General features: G+C 38.7%; 1 protein-coding gene across 2 annotated transcripts in view; it reads left to right on the forward strand.

Moving 5' to 3' along the window:
* Window positions 1–3,146, forward strand: part of CERT1 (ceramide transporter 1) — a gene marked incomplete at its 5' end in the record, with an annotated part of 128,934 nt that extends 125,788 nt beyond the window's left edge. The window contains one exon of one of the 2 annotated variants that reach the window (XM_079703594.1): window positions 2,878–2,935. Coding sequence is in view for 1 of the 2 variants with exons in the window: in XM_079703595.1 (XP_079559721.1) it covers window positions 2,878–2,939 (62 nt within the window). Of the gene's footprint in view, window positions 1–2,877 lie in introns of both variants that reach the window. The other variant, XM_079703595.1, reaches the window with a different exon arrangement.
* Between the last annotated feature and the right edge of the window lie 14,126 nt (window positions 3,147–17,272).

Raw genomic sequence — 17,272 nt, forward strand, 5'->3', positions numbered from 1 at the left:
GACATGTTAACATGGTTCAGAAGTCAAAAGTGTGAAAAGATACACAGTAAAATTCATTCCCCGCCCCCTGCTCACCCAGTTCTGCACCACCACACTCGCCCGCCCCCCCCCTCCACGCACACAGGTGTATAGCTGCTGTGAGTAGGTTCTTGTGTCTTTCCAGAGATGTTTCGTTTTCACCTGAATAAGCAAATACAAGTGTATTCCTCCCCTACATACATTTATTGTTATTGAAAAAAATTGCATACTCTACACAGGGTTCTGCATCTTGCTTCTGCATATGCTTTATCTTGAAGGTCTTTCCGTATTGGTGCAGAGCTGCTTTATTCTTTGTTTATGGCTATGTAGAATCCCATTTGTATGGATGTACACAATTTATCTAACCAATTCTCCATTTGTAGATGTTAAAGTTGTTTCTAATTTTTGCTAGAGCACACAGTATTGCAGTCATATCCATATGTCATTTTGTATGTGGGTAAATTACTAGATGTGGCACTGCTGGCACTTCTGGGGGGCATGTGCATTTGTAATTTAGATACTGGCCTCTGTAGAGGTCGTATTAATTTACCATCTCACCAGCAATAACATGTTGGAGTGCCTGTTTCTCTAACCCTCTCACACAATGTATGAAATAAAACTTTCTGATTTTTTTCCAACTTGATAGGTGAAAAATACTCTCCCAGTGTAGTTTAAATTGTAGTCCTCTTGGGAGTTCCCTGGTGGCCTAGTGGTTAGGATTCCAGAATCCCTGGTCGGGGAACTGAGATTCCACAAGCCACATGGCGTGGCCAAAAAAATAACTGTCGTAGTCCTCTTGTTACAAATGAATTTGAGCATCTTTTCATCCATTTGAGAACGATTTGTATAATTCAATTTCTGTGAAACTCTCTGAGTGTTAACATTTAAATTTGTAATAGATATTACCAAAGTATAATTCACAAGCAGTAAGTATTTATGACCATCCTCTCATGCTTACCTACATTGACTGTTAAATCATTTGCTGAGAAACTTATATTCTTGAGACAATTTCTTTAGATAAAAATAATATAGTTAATAACCATATACAGTTGACCCATGAGCGTCGTGGGGGTCAGGAGCGCTGGCCCTCTGCACAGATGAAAATCGCATATGACTTACAGTCCGCCCTCCATGTCCTAGGTGCCTCTGCATCAAGGATTCAACCAACCCCAGGTCGTGTAGTACTGAAAAGAATTTGCATGTAGTTGGATGTGCACAGTTCAAAGCCATGTTGTTCAAGGGTCAACTGTAGTGACTATAATTTTAATTAAGTCTGGTTTCTGATAATGTGTTTAGTGTGCTATTTCTTAAAAAAAAAAAAAAAACTCAAAGCCTAAATTTATTTTCAGACATTAACACAAGGGTTAGTGCATTGATGTCCCAGATATGTAGCTTTTCCCAGGAAAACAGGTTACATGAAAATGTTAAACAGGTTCTAGTCTTACTTCTCTGAATGGTTAGTGTTTGGGACAAAGCCTGACCTTTGAGGGATTCTCTTAAAGCATAAATGCACTGCCAAAATGCACTAGTTTTAGGATATCTTGTACTTCAGAATTGTTACGGCTCGATCTGGACACATAACTTCTTATTGATTCTGTCACTGCATTGTATTTATCAAATACACTGAAAACGTGATGCCACATGATGGCAGCAGGCTTGTCATCTTACTTAGCTGGGTGTCTCTCCCCACAGCCTTAAGATTTCTAGAGTTGCTGTTTGCTTGAACCAGACCAAGCTTGCAGCTGTATCTGTTTTCCCTCTTCACCTCTACCTTCAGCCCTGCAGAGAAGGGTAGAAAATATAACTGGGTATTAAGCAAAGGAAATCAGAATGCAGTTATATAATAAAACATGCTCTCAACTGTGTTTGAGAAGAATAATTTTGAAAATATTTGCAAAATACATGCTAACATGTTCACAGCATTTGCCTCTAAACTGTTGGATTTGGGGCATTGTTTTATTGACTGACTGTGTGTGCGCCCACGAGTGTACACATTCTTCTTTTGTGGACCTGGAGGGAAGGGCTCGAAATCCTTCGAAAAGAATTCATATTAGGGGAAGGAGATGGTACCATTGTTTGTGGACGTGTGTGTGTAAAGATAGAACTGGAAAGACTCACTGGCCAAAACTTGGCTCTGGCCTTTGAGTCCAGATTGAGCTTCTTTCCGGCAGAGAACCAAATTTTCATTTACCTAAAATAAATCTTCACTTACCTAAAGTAATAATTGTTTCATAATAATTTTGGAAGATGTATGTGTGAAGTGGATCCTAGCATTGAAACCTTAGGAAAGCTAACATTCTTAATTTTGGTGATGGAGAAATAGTAACTTTCAATAGTGTGTATCATCTTTAGAGAAATTCCATAAAGAGTTAATGAGGCCCAAAGATATTTAAAACTTAGTCAAAACTCTTAAACTCATTTGACACAGTATTTCTTAAGATAAGGCAGACCTCTTTCCCATAGCCTAAATAAATTTTTTTAATTCTTGATAAATGATATTGTATAGCATAGTTTTTATTGAACACTAAGAAGAAGGAGATTCCAGTTTATGGGGTACGGATCCAGAAACCTCTACTTGATTCCCTCTTTGCTTCTTGTAGCACATTGCCCTTTTTAATTTTTTCTAACTTTCAGAACATTTCTTATACCTTCTATTCCTTTCGGATGATAAATTGCAAATATATAAAGTTAATAATTTTATATTCTTAAAGGTGAAAAATCCTTAAAATATAAACTTCGATAAAGATTCTGTGCATTACATGAGTTCAGAAGGTAGGAGGAGTCTGTTCTGGTAGTACTGCAGCTGTTAGTAAATAATACAGTGCTGAATATTTTACTTGTCATTTTCTTTCCTAACAGTGACTGAAACAAGGCTGTGTGACATTCCATGTTGGAGGAAAAAAATTAAAAAACAAAATTGAATGCTCTAAGCTGGAACATAGGATCTATAGCCTTGTCTATGGCCCAACACCTTGGCCTTGTGTACAAAAATGAAGAAATACTGCAATAGCAAAGCTGAACATCTTAACACTAGCTGTCTTTTGCTAGATCTCCTCGCTCAGCATATAACTATAAATACATGTAAAATTACATGTATATGGCTATATTTTTATTTGCTTGCTCCTAGAAGAGAAAAAAAATCAACTTTGAATCACAACTAGGAATCGATGCTTTAATTTTTGGAAACTTTTTCAGAATTTTTAATTTACTATGGTTTGGCCTAAGATCCTCAGTTGTACCAGGCTTTGTGCACAAGAGAAAAGCACAAAAGTTGGACGCACATGGGGCATGTGCTTTCTGTGCACCAAATTTCTGGATGAGGTTCTTTTTTTAGGCCTACAGTCAAATCAGTGTCCAGAATTTTTTGACTTTTTTGCTTTGTATAATCATAGAATTCATTGCTGCTGATTTCTATAATAATTCATGTTGTCATGTAAAGTGTCTCTTAATAACTGAGGGCTGTCAATAACCTGTGATTTCGCCTTTTCTATAGTCTTACTCCCATGAAGAACTTTGGTTCTGATGGAGAAAGAGTGAAAAGCTTTATTTTTTTCTCCAGATATCTTTATATTTCTATTGTATTTTTAGTTGTGTACTGTGTGCTACAGATTTTTTTCAGTTTGTTACAAACACAATTTGGTAATTTCTAAATTGGTTCTGCCTGCCTCCAAACAGAAATATCTGTACAACCTTATAGGCATAAACTACTTTCTGGTAAAACGGTCAGAATAAAATGAGCTTATGTTTTCCTGAAATTTGTGAGAGGATATACGGTATTACATGTTCCAGCAAACCTCACTGTTTGAGTTTGGCATTTGATTCTATATTTCTAGTATTCAGTAACATGTGTTTGTTCTTCTAATTTGGATCAGTTTAAAAGATACATTGCAAGATATGCATAGAAAATGTGGGCACCGCTCCTGTTTGCCTCTTGATCAGAAACTTCAACAGGGCAGTAAAGAAGACCATGTGATTCAAACAAATTCTTCCTTTTGTTGCTGTAAGAAGTTAAACGTAAAATACCTTTTTTAGTTTTAGGCCCCTTTGAAAAACCCTGAAACATGGAGCAGAGGCAGGGGATGGTACTCATTGAAGTAGAAATGACTGCCCACTTCAGAATCTTCACTGTGTTTATACACAAATGTGCTTACGTAAATCAGAGGCATTTTGTAGATGCTTTGCTGACTTGTTCATCTCTATAGAAACACAGAAACCAGACCCATTTTGTAAAGCAGAAAATCATGTCATGTGGAACATGTCCTGTATATAGTTCCTACATGGTAATGGAGTCTTAATGATAAATGCAAGGTGATAATTTAATGATGGGATTAGTCTGATCACTTAATATACACAATCCTGGAAGTGAATTACTTGCATCAGATAAAGTGGTATTTATTAGTCTGTACAGAGAGGAAAATACATATAAAACATATGCTTACATTACATGCACGCAGATTTCATGCTCCATAAATCTTTTCTATTTTTTAATTTACCTTTCTCTAAATGATGTGCATGGAATATGCCTTATTACAGAAAAATACTATTCATAATTTGACTACAAGGAAAAAGTGCCTATATGGTGGTAATGCTAGTTAAGGCAAATAAGACAAATTATCTTATCAGTTTACTACATCACCAGTTAACATTTTATATTGTGATGTTTAAAAAAGAAAAGTTTATACCTCAAATGTGTATTTTATTTTACAATCAGTTGCGGGATTGGGGTTGGGAGTATGGGAGGGTTGGGGAGGGAAGGTTTATTCACCATAGCCACTGATGGGAATCTTCAAAAACAATTCTATATGCCCACTATAAATGTTTATCTGTTTGCCATTTCTGGTACTGTCATGACTAAATTGGATAGCTTTATTTTACAAAGGTATGGAAAGTTTACAGAGCAGTGTCTAAACCTACATTAGTTGCATTTGCACTAAATGTTAATGATATACTTTTGCAATTCTGTAAATAAAATGATTACAGGAAAAATATTTGTATTAAAAAAAAAGAAAAGAAAAAGATACATTTTACCTTCAGGTAATTGCACTGGTACTTCACTAGGGTTAATCCTGCCCAACCAGATTTAGAAATGAGTTGGGGAATATGAAAGGAGTTTAAAAGAGATCAAAATTTGGAGAGGTACTAGCCCTTTAGACAGCATTCAGACCCTCTAGAATTATTTCCATAAGGCTAATTCCTACATATTGAATATACATGATGTTTTCTTATCCACAGTTATTTCCTACTTCTCTTCCCCAAGCAAAAAAAAAAAAAAAAATTATAATTTTACTCTCTTTTCTACTCAGTTACTCTTTTGTACTGTGATAGAAACATGAAAAACATTGGTGATGAGGGGTTTTGTCCCTGAGTGCCCACTGTACAGTTCAAGAGAGCACAGTATTTCACTTGGAATTCAGGGCTCCTGATTTTGAGGTGGAGGGTGATCATAGCAGCTCTTGATTTGGGTTCACCACAGGGGTAGCCAGACCAAGGAAGAGGATGACTGGGAGGGATGTAGGAATACAAAAGAAGGAAAAGGAGGAATGGGGTTCCCATTTGTTCAGTTTCATCAACTAATTTGTACTCCTATACAACATCAGTGTCAATTGCTATTGAGAAAATTTTAGTTGGGCTGAGCTGGTTCTCTTGTGAAATTGTGCTGATTATCTTTAAGCTTATCAGTTGTTTGTCCAGTTAAACACTTTCACCACTATTTGATCCAAGTTGTACAGACAGTGTATTTGGATTATTGTCATTGTTCATCTACAAACTCAAAACATAATCATTTTAAAGTACCTTGGGAGTGTGTAGAGTATATTCTAAATAGCTTTATGATCCTGGTGATGTTTTTAAAAAATAATAAAGTTGGATCTTCCATGTTACAATCACAAAATTAAAACCAGTATTTAAAAGTGGAAAAGTATTAAAATATTATGGACAAATGTGCTTGCTTGATTGTTTTTCTTAACCCCCAGGTACTGCCCTACATAATTCTCTGAGTAGTTAAGAGCTTGAAATACTCCAGTTCAATGTTCTTCAAACTGTATGTTGTAACCCGGTTGGGCATCAAGAAAACTACTGAGTTGCAACCTAAAAAAATTTTAAGAAAGTAGAACAGAATGGAATAGATCAAATACATAGGATGTAATAAAGGTAAATATTTTGTGAACCTTTTTACATATATATGTGTATGTATATGCCTGTATTGTATATACACACAGAGAGAGAGAGAGAGAGAGAGAGAGTGTGTGTGTGTGTGTGTGTGTGTGTGTGTGTGTGTGTGTGTGTGTAGTAGGTTACAGTTTTAAATGATTTTTTTTTTTTTTTTTTTACTATGGACCATGGTCCAAAAGTTTTTTTTCAGTTGCTAGAGAGTGAAGCCATATGCAGCTGGGTGTTTCTAAAACCCAGCCAGTCATACACACATGAAAGTTAGCTATATGCGTTTAACCATAAAAAAATCATCCCTCATTTATTTAAATAATATGGCCAGCTCCACTTGTTACACTCAGGGAATTTACGCCCTAGAACCACGATGAGATGGGAAGTGTGGATTTGCAGTTCACTCGGTCGTTGGTTTCCTCCATATTGAAAGGCACTGAGCATATTTTTCTCCTGGTGTTCAAAGATAAATACCATCCAAACAATATGACCTCACATACAAGCCAACTACTTAATCTCAGGGGATGCTGGAGAGAAAATCTGGCTGTTGTGTTGGGTTTATTGACAGAGAAATAGTATTGTCACCCTCATGGCACACTTTTAAGAAGTTTTTCAAGAACAATTTTAACTTACTGCAGCTTTTGCCTTAGGCTTGGCTTTGGAATATAACCTGTAAATATGGTGTAGTTCTTTTTTTTTTCCTTTATTTTTTAAACAGCAGGTCCTTATTAGTTATCTGTTTTATACATATTAGTGTATACATGTCAATACCCATCTCCCAATTCAGCCCACTGTCACCAACCTCCCCAACCCCCCCCACTTTCCCCCCTTGGTGGCCATACGTTTGTTCTCTACATCTGTGTCTCTATTTCTGCCTTGCAAACCAGTTCATCTGTACCATTTTTCTAGATTCCACATATATGCATTAATATACAATATTTGTTTTTCTGACTTGCTTCACTCTGCATGACAGTCTCTGGGTCCATCCACGTCTCTACAAATGACCCAATTTCATCCCTTTTTATGGCTGAGTAATATTCCATTGTATATGTATATATACCACATCTTTATCCATTCATCTTTCGATGGGTTGCTTGTTTAGGTTGCTTCCAAGACCTGGCTATTGTAAATAGTGCTGCAGTGAACATTGGGGTGCATGTGTCCTTTTGAATTCTGGTTTTCTTAGGGTATATGCCCAGTAGTGGGATTGCTGGGTCATATGGTAATTCTATTTTTAGTTTCCTAAGGAAACCCCATACCGTTCTCCATAGTGGCTGTATCAGTTTACATTCCTACCAACAGTGCAAGAGGGTTCCCTTTTCTCCGCACCCTCTCCAGCATTTGTTTGTAGATTTTCTGATGATACCCATTTTAACCAGTGTGAGGTGATGCCGCATTGTAGTTTTGATTTGCATTTCTCTAATGATTAGTGATGTTAAGCATCCTTTCATATGTTTGTTACAAATCTGTATATCTTCTTTGGAGAAATGTCTAGGTCTTTTGCCCATTTTTGGATGGGGTTGTTTCTTTTTTTGATATTCAGCTACATGAGCAGCTTGTATATTTTGGAAATTAATCCTTTGTCAGTTGCTTCATTTGCAAATATTTTCTCCCATTCTGAGTTTTGTCATTTCGTCTTGTTTATGGTTTCCTTTGCTGTGCAAAAGCTTTTAAGTTTCATTAGGTCCCAATTGTTTGTTTTTGTTTTTATTTCCATTACTCTAGGAGATGGGTCAAAAAAGATCTTGCTGTGATTTATGTCAAAGAGTGTTCTTCCTGTATTTTCCTCTAAGAGTTTTATGGTGTCCAGTCTTACATTTAGGTCTTTGATCCATTTTGAGTTTATTTTTGTGTATGGTGTTAGGGAGTGTTCTAATTTCATTCTTTCACATGTAGCTGTCCAGTTTTCCCAGCACCACTTATTGAAGAGACTGTCTTTTCTCCATTGTATATCCTTGCCTCCTTTGTCATAGATTAGTTGACCATAAGTGCTTGGGTTTATCTCTGGGCTTTCTATCCTGTTCCATTGCTCTACATTTCTGTTTTTGTGCCAGTACCATACTGTCTTGATTACGGTAGCTTTGTAGTATAGTCTGAAGTCAGGGAGTCTGATTCCTCCAGCTCCGTTTTTTTCCCCTCAAGATTGCCTTGGCTATTTGGGATCTTTTGTGTCTCCATACAAATTTTAAGATTTTGGGGCTTCCCTGGTGGCGCAGTGGTTGAGAGTCTGCCTGCTGATGCAGGGGACACGGGTTCGTGCCCTGGTCCGGGAGGATCCCACATGCCGTGGAGCAGCTGGGCCCGTGAGCCATGGCCGCTGAGCCTGTGCGTCCGGGGCCTGTGCTCCGCGGCGGGAGAGGCCACAACAGTGAGAGGTCGGCATACCCCAAAAAAAAATAAAAAATAAAAAATTATAAGATTTTTTGTTCTAGTTCGGTAAAAAATGCCATTGGTAATTTGATGGGTATTGCATTGAATCTGTATATTGCTTTGGGTAGTATAGTCATTTTCACAATATTGATTCTTCCAATCCAAGAACATGGTATTTCCCTCCATCTGTTTGTATCATCTTAGATTTCTTTCATCAGTGTCTTTATAGGTTTCCGAGTACAGGTCTTTTACCTCCTTAGGTTTATTACTAGATATTTTATTCTTTTTGTTGCAACAGAGAATGGGATTGTTTCCTTAATTTCTCTGATCTTTCATTGTTAGTGTATAGGAGTGCAAAAGATTTCTGTGCATTAATTTTGTATCCTGCAACTTTACCAAATTCATTGATTAGCTCTAGTAGTTTTCTGGTGGCATTTTTAGGATTATCTATGTATAGCATCATGTCATCTGCAAAGAGTGACCGTTTTACTCCTTCTTTTCCAATTTGTATTCCTTTTATTTCTTTTTCTTCTCTGATTTGTATTTTTTTTCCAATTTGTATTCCTTTTATTTCTTTTTCTTCTCTGATTGCCGTGGCTAGGACTTCCAAAACTATGTTGAGTAAGAGTGGCGAGAGTGTGCATCCTTGTCTTATTCCTGATGTTAGAGGAAATGCTTTCAGTTTTTCACCATTGAGAGTGATGTTTGCTGTGGGTTTGTCATATATGGCCTTTATTATGATGAGGTAGGTTCCCTCTGTGCCCACTTTCTGGAGAGTTTTTGTCCTAAATGGGTGTTGAATTTTGTCAAAACCTTTTCCTACATCTACTGAGCTAATCATATGGTTTTTATTCAATTTGTTAATATGGTATATCACATTGATTGATTTGCGTATATTGAAGATTCCTTGCATCCCTGGATAAATCCCACTTGATCATAGTGTATGATACTTTTAATGTGTTGTTGGATTCTGTTTGCCAGTATTTTGTTGAGGATTTTTGCATCTATATTCATCAGTGATACTGGTCAGTAATTTTCCTTTTTTGTAGTATCTTTGTCTGGTTTCGGTATCAGGGTGATGGTGGCCTCGTAGAATGAGTTTGGGAGTGCTCCTACCTCTGTACTTTTTTGGAAGAGTTTGAGAAGGATGGATGTTAGCTCTTCTCTATGTTTGATAGAATTCACCTGTGAAGCCATCTGGTCCTGGACTTTTGCTTGTTGGAAGATTTTTCATCACAGTTTCAATTTCATTACTTGTGATTGGTCTGTTCATATTTTCTATATCTTCCTGGTTCAGTCTTGGAAGGTTATACCTTTCTAAGAATTTGTCTATTTCTTCCAGGTTGTCCACTTTATTGGCATAGAATTGCTTGTAGTAGTCTCTTATGATGCTTTGTATTTCTGCGGTGTCCGTTGTAACTTCTCCTCTTTCATTTCTAATTTTATTGATTTGAGTCCTCTCCCTCTTTTTCTTGATGAGTCTGGCTAATGGTTTATCAATTTTGTTTATCTTCTCAAAGAGCCAGCTTTTAGTTTTATTGATCTTTGCTATTGTTTTCTTTGTTTCTATTTCATTTATTTCTGCTCTGATCTTTATGATTTCTTTACTTCTGCTAACTTTGGGTTTTGTTTGTTGTTCTTTCTCTAGTTGCTTTAGGTGTAAGCTTAGGTTGTTTATTTGAGATTTTTCTTATTTCTTGAGGTGGGCTTGTATTGCTATAAACTTCCCTCTTAGAACTGCTTTTGCTGCATCCCATAGGTTTTGGATCATTGTGTTTTTGTTGTCATTAGTCTCTAGGTATTTTTTAATTTCCTCTTTGATTTCTTCAGTGATCTCTTGGTTATTTACTAACGTATTGTTTAACCTCCATGTGTTTATGCTTTTTACGTTTTCTTCCCTGTAATTGATTTCTAATCTCATAGTGTTGTGGTTGGGAAAGATGCTTGATATGATTTCAATTTTCTTAAATTTACCAAGGCTTGATTTGTGACCCAAGATGTGATCTGTCCTTGAGAATGTTCCGTGTGCACTTGAGAAGAAAGTGCGATCTGCTGTTTTTGGATGGAATGTCCTATAAATATCAATTAAATCTCTCTGGTCTGTCGTGTCATTTAAAGCTTGTGTTTACTTATTTTCTATCTGGATGGTCTGTCCATCGGTGTAAGTGAGGTGTTAAAATCTCCCACTATTATTGTGTCAATGTCGATTTCCTCTTTTATAGGTGTTAGCATTTGCCTTATGTATTGAGGTGCTCCTATGTTGGGTGCATAAACATTTATAATTCTTATTTCTTCTTGGTTTGATCTCTTGATCATAATGTAGTGTCCTTTCTTATCTCTTGTAACATTCTTTATTTTAAAGCCTATTTTATCTGCTATGAGTATTGCTACTCCAGCTTTCTTTTGATTTCCATTTGCATGGAATATCTTTTTCCATCCCCTCACTTTCAGACTGTATATGTCCCTAGGTCTAAAGTGGGTCTCTTGTAGACAGCATATATACGGGTCTTGTTTTTGTATCCGTTCAGCGAGCCTGTGTCTTTTGGTTGGAGCATTTAATCCATTCACATTTAAGGTAATTACCTATATGTATGTTCCTATGACCATATTCTTAATTGTTTTGGGTTTTTGTGGGTCCTTTTCTTCTCTTGTGTTTCCCACTTAGAGAAGTTCATTTAGCATTTGTTGTAGAGCTGGTTTGGTGGTGCTGAATTCTCTTAGCTTTAGCTTGTCTGTAAAGCTTTTGATTTCTCCATCAAATCTGAATGAGATCCTTGCTGGGTAGAGTTATCTTGGTTGTAGGTTCTTCCCTTTAATCACTTTAAATATATCATGCCACTCCCTCCTGGCTTGTAGAGTTTCTGCTGAGAAATCAGCTGTTAACCTTATGGGAGTTCCCTTATATGTTATTTGTTGTTTTTCCCTTGTTGGCTTTTGTTTTGTTTTGTTTTGCGGTAAGCGGGCCTCTCACTGTTGTGGCCTCTCCCATTGCGGAGCACAGGCTCCCGACGCGCAGGCTCAGCAGACATGGTTCACGGGCCCAGCCATCCTGCGGCATGTGGGATCTTCCCGGACCAGGGCACGAACCCGTGTCCCCTGCATCAGCAGGCGGACTCTCAACCACTACGCCACCAGGGAAGCCCCCTTGTTGGCTTTTAATAATTTTTCTTTGTCTTTAATTTTTCTCAATTTCATTACTGTGTGTCTTGGCGTGTTTCTCCTTGGGATTCTCTACACTTCCTGGACTTGGGTGGCTATTTCCTTTCCCATGTTAGGGAAGTTTTTGACAATAATCTCTTCAAATATTTTCTTGGGTCCTTTCTCTCTCTCCTTCTGGGACCCCTATAATGTGAATATTGGTGTGTCTGATGTCCCAGAGGTCTCTTAGGCTGTCTTAATTTCTTTTTATTCCTTTTTATTTATTCTGTTCCACGGCAGTGAATTCCACCATTCTGTCTTCCAGGTCACTTATCCGTTCTTCTGCCTCAGTTATTCTGTTATTGATTCCTTCTACTGTATTTTTCATTTCAGTTATTGTATTGTTCATCTCTGTTTGTTTGTTCTTTAATTCTTCTAGGTGTTTGTTCTCTGATTCTTCTCGGTCTTTGTTAAACATTTCTTGGATCATCTCGATCTTTCCCTTCATTCTTTTTCTGAGGTCCTGGATCATCTTCACTATCATTATTCTGAATTCTTTTTCTGAAGTTTGCCTATCTCCACTTCATTTAGTTGTTTTTCTGAGGTTTTACCTTGTTCCTTCACCTGGTACATAGTCCTCTGTCTTTTCATGTTGTCTTTCTATGAATGTGGTTTTCGTTCCACAGGCTGCAGGATTGTAGTTCTTCTTACTTCTTCTGTCTGCCCTCTGCTGGATGAGGCTATCCACGAGGCTTGTGTAAGCTTCCTGATGGGAAGGACTGGTGTTGGGTAGAGCTGGGTGTTGCTCTGGTGGGCAGAGCTCAGTAAAACTTTAGTCTGCTTGTTTGCTGATGGGTGGGGCTGGGTTCCCTCCCTGTTGGTTGTTTGGCCTGAGGCGACCCAGGACTGGAGCCTACCTGGGCTCTTTGGTGGGGCTAATGACAGACTCTGGGAGGACTCACGTCAAGGAGTACTTCCCAGAACTTCTGCTGCCAGTGTCCTTGTCCCCACGGTGAGCCACAGCCACCCCCCACCTCTGCAGCAGACCCTGCAACGCTAGCAGGTAGGTCTGGTTCAGTCTGCTATGGGGTCACTGCTCCTTCCCCTGGGTCCCGATGCGCACACTATTTTGTGTGTGTCCTCCAAGAGTGGAGTCTCTGTTTCCCCCAGTCCTGTCAAAGTCCTGCAATCAAATCCCACTAGCCTTCAAAGTCTGATTCTCTGGGAATTCCTCCTCCCGTTGTCAGACCCCCAGGTTGGGAAGCCTGACATGGGCCTCAGAAGGTTAACTCCGGTGGGTGGACTTCTGTGCTATAATTGTTTTCCAGTTTGTGAGTCACCCACCCATCAGTTATGGGATTTGATTTTATTGTGATTGTGCCCCTCCTACCGTCTCATTGCGGCTTCTCCTTTGTCTTTGGATGCGGGGTATCTTTTTTGGTGAGTTCCAGTGTCTTCCTGTCAATGATTGTTCAGCAATTAGTTGTGATTCCAGTGCTCTCGCAAGAGGGAGTGAGCGCACATCCTTCTCCTCTTCCATCTTGAACCAATCTCCAAAATTGGAAAAGTGTAGTTCTAACTAGCTGTTTTCAATTGAATTGTTTTTATAGTGTCTTGCATACTTTCTCGTCATTGTTTGAACTAGACTACCAGAGGACTCATATTGTTGGCATTTGCATTGTCTTCCGATTAAGAAATTTTTTGTGAACCCTCTATGTACACTTTGAATAGCCTTAAAGAAGTATCATAAAGTTAAACTACTTTATTTGGCCTCTTTGTTCTGCTGCAAAGAATTCTGTGAGGTTAGTGCTAGAACAAATCTTAAAGATCTTTGAAGTTACTAAAAGATGCCCAACGAGGATTTTCTCATCACCCAGGCTTTAGGATTGTTGAGGTGCTAAATGAGGATGTCTCCATTATGTATAGCACATACCTTGCCTGCGTTTTATCTAGCTTCCTCCCTTACAACATGCTGGGTGGCAGCAGCAGTGGTTGGTGGTCGTAGTAGTTGGTGGTACCACCCGTATTATAAAGATAAGGAAATGGGCCAGGATTCCAGGCCTACTGAGTGACTCTCAAGTCTTTTCTCTGTGAGACTCTGCTACTTTTTAGTGCCTTATGTATTTAATGTCTAGAATATAGTGTTTAGCAGAATAGGAAGAGCTGACATGCTTGAAGACTAGAACTTTGGGGGTAGAGGTCTTAACATCACACACTTCAGTATTGGCTTCACAAAACCACAATACCTACATGTCACAAAACCCCACCAGATCTATAAATTTTGTCTTAAAGGTTAAATCTGGCCTTTACTTGGTGCCTTAACTGCCTTCCTGTCTTCCAGTTTGGAAGGATGAAACATCACCACAAACAAGCCCAAGGAGGGTATTTTATCTTGGATTTTTCAACCCAAGGATGAGATTCAACATAGCTATCACTTTTGTGGGCCGCCTGCTGCAAAATGACCACTGAGGTAGTGACTGAAACATGCTTTGGACCCACCCCTAGTCAGTTTACTGTGATTCTTTTCTATTACTACTACTTGCAATTGGGAGACCCAAGTGGTGGCTGGGCCCAGCAGCAGGGAATCCTTGTGTGGCAATAAGTCAAGATGTCAACATCCAGCAATTTTAGCAATATAGATATGTAACACTAATTCTACAGCACCCAAAACAAGTTGCAGAGAAATGTTTGTTGAGCACCTACTACATGCCATGCAGTGTTCCAGGATTAAGGATACAGCAACAAACAGAACATCTGGCCTTCATTGTTTCTGTCATAACCAAGCTTTTTAGAAATGCACCTAAACTAAGAGGAAATAGACATTGAGATCAAGAGCATTTCAATACAGTGCATTAATGGTAGACTTAACCACATTTGAGGTGTGTGAATGTCTTTTTGATTCTTGGTTGTGTACTCAAAAGGTAGATAGGGAATGGATTGTTGTTGTGTTTTAACAAGTTCACCAACTTCCATGCACGTCAATAGCACCAAATTAGTAAACTGGTCTCCTCTGCTGATTATTTAAAACTACAATTTATTTTGTGGTTTGTGACTTTGACTTTTCATTTGTAACATCCAGTAGATTTTTCTGTTACTTCTAAGTGTATTTCTCCCCATGTTTCTGGATACCATGCATTCAACAAACTGAAAGGAATGAAATTTAAAAGCCAGAAGACCAGAGTTTTTCTGGCTCTCTCACTTGAACACCTTTGATTTTGCCAAGACATTTTCATGTCTCTAAATCTATTTTTCTTTTCCATAAAATATGAAATCATCTACATCACAGGATTGTTTGGGGAAGAGTGTGATAATGTATTCAAAACACTTTGCACTCTACTGTGCAAATGTAAGGAACGATTTGGTCAACCACAAATATGTGCTATATACTGTCTTTTGAGTGCTGAAGGCAGGAATCTGAATAAGACACAGGAATAATGACAAGAAGGACGCAAACATTTGGGGGCTTTGAGCCAAACCCTAAGTCATGTGGGGTTTAGCCTATAGGGTATGTCTAATGAGGGAGAAAACCAGAAAGAGGCAGAGGCAGTTCATGGAAAGAGCTTGAATGCTGTGCAAAGAGCTTGATCTTCATTCTACCAGCAGTGGGCATCACTGAAGGGCTTTCTTGAGCATTACATATCTAAGAAAAATCAGTGGGACTTGGCGCCTGGTTGTTTGGATGTAGAATAAGTCAACCATTAATGTTTTTACTTGTGTATAATTCTCATGCTAATGTCAGAATAGTGACAATTACAATGTCAGTAATAATAGTGACAGCTTTTAAAACTTGGGAAATGAAAGTGATAGTGCCTCAAACAAGCTGCCCAGCAGTCACTGCCAAGCTTGTAAATGAATGGGGAAGCATTCCGAGCTGAAGAATCAGGGTAGGGATGAGTCTCCTAAGTGATCTCTTTTCTCCTGATCGAGTTATACTTTAATACCCCTCTTGATAAATGTTTCAATAGTGCCCTTATCTCCAAGGACTGAGTCCACACTCCTTGACTTCAGTCTGATGTTCAAAGTATCATTTAAGAGTTTGGCCTTACTGCATGTGCCTTACCAGCCTGCCTCTCCTCTACAAATAAATCATCCCGTCCAGGTGGACTTACTCCAGTCACTCAGTGATCCATGCTTACCTTCGAAGGAACTTCTCTCTCTCCTCCCTTCAGTCAACATCCAGAACCTACTTCAGGGTCCCAATTTCTGACCTTAACTATACCAGCCCCCTCAACCCTCAACTCTTCCTCTCCAGTTGTATGTGCTTTTCCCGTCATACTTGGATTATGCAACTACTATGACATTGCTGTTGTATTAATCTATCAGCTCTACTAATAAGCTAGACTCTAGCTTATCAGCGCAATTGGCTCATGTATATACAGGAGGAGAGAGTAAATAAAGCATTTCATGGAACTTGTAGAGCCAGTTAAGGGCTTAGAAGCCAGCCAATCCAACTATGTCATTATACAAATAAGGAAACTGAGGGAAAGAAACACGAAGCCAATAACCCAAGGTGTCACAGCTAGTGGCAGAGCCTTGACTGAAATGGAGGTCTCTGGATTCCCAGCTCCCTCAACACTGCCGTTGTCTTCCTACTGTAACTAACTATTATTTTCTCTTTGGAGTAAGTCCTAATTACAAATTTATTGTGTCAGTCATTCAACAACATGGAGGACGGTTAATTTTAAGGTACTGTACTAGGTTATAAGAAAAGACATGGTGCCTGTCTTCAAGAGACCTTGGTCTGGAGGAAAATATGGGCAAGATGTACCACTGAAATATGGAAACAAAAAATTTCAACTTTTATTTGTTTTATTTTTATCATTTTAGTTTTGTTTTTTCTGATGGAGTGCTCAAGGTTGTTCAAGATTTGGATTCTACTGGGCTGGGTAGGCACTGTCCTAAAAGCAAGTTAAAAATGGGCCTTTCCTCAAGAGCTTTCCATTTAAAGTTGTTAAATTATCCAGGCTATACCAGCAAGCCAGCTTCAAGCTTTGGCTACTTACCAAGGGTTGTGCAGTGTGGGTGAGATCATCCAGGTCTGCTGAAGGAACCATGGCCAGAGGTGAGTGGGCTGCTCACACACACCTGAGTCTACTTTCCTATTAAAAGCAATAAAGGTTTAAAAATGAGGTAAGTTGTTCACAGGCCATACCCTAGATGAGAAGAGACTGAGGCAGGGAATGCACCAAAACTTGGTGGTTTTTGACCATTTAGAGCCCTGAGGCTATAGCCCTAGTCCACACGGTGAAATGGGCAGGGAGGTAGGGGCACCAGTGTTTATCTCCTTTTTGAACTAAGGGCTAGGAGAGAGCTGCAGAATGAGGTTCTTCCATCACACATCATTTAGGGCTAATAATACTCTGGATTTGCTTTACTGTGTCCACTGTTTTTCACATACAATCCCAGCTGATTTTGCTGTGGAGACTGAGACAGAATTGCTCCCTTCACTGTCCCCTCCCTCCACTTCACCCACTAAACCCTGTTTACCATTTCAAATTTCAAGTGACAGGAAAGCAAAGGAGTTCCATAATCAACACAGGCTAGTGACTGCAGTCCTTTTCTTTTGGATTACTTCCTGATACTTTCT

The sequence above is a fragment of the Hyperoodon ampullatus genome (assembly GCF_949752795.1).
Source record: "Hyperoodon ampullatus genome assembly, chromosome: 4".
In the NCBI taxonomy this organism is placed as follows: domain Eukaryota; kingdom Metazoa; phylum Chordata; class Mammalia; order Artiodactyla; family Ziphiidae; genus Hyperoodon; species Hyperoodon ampullatus.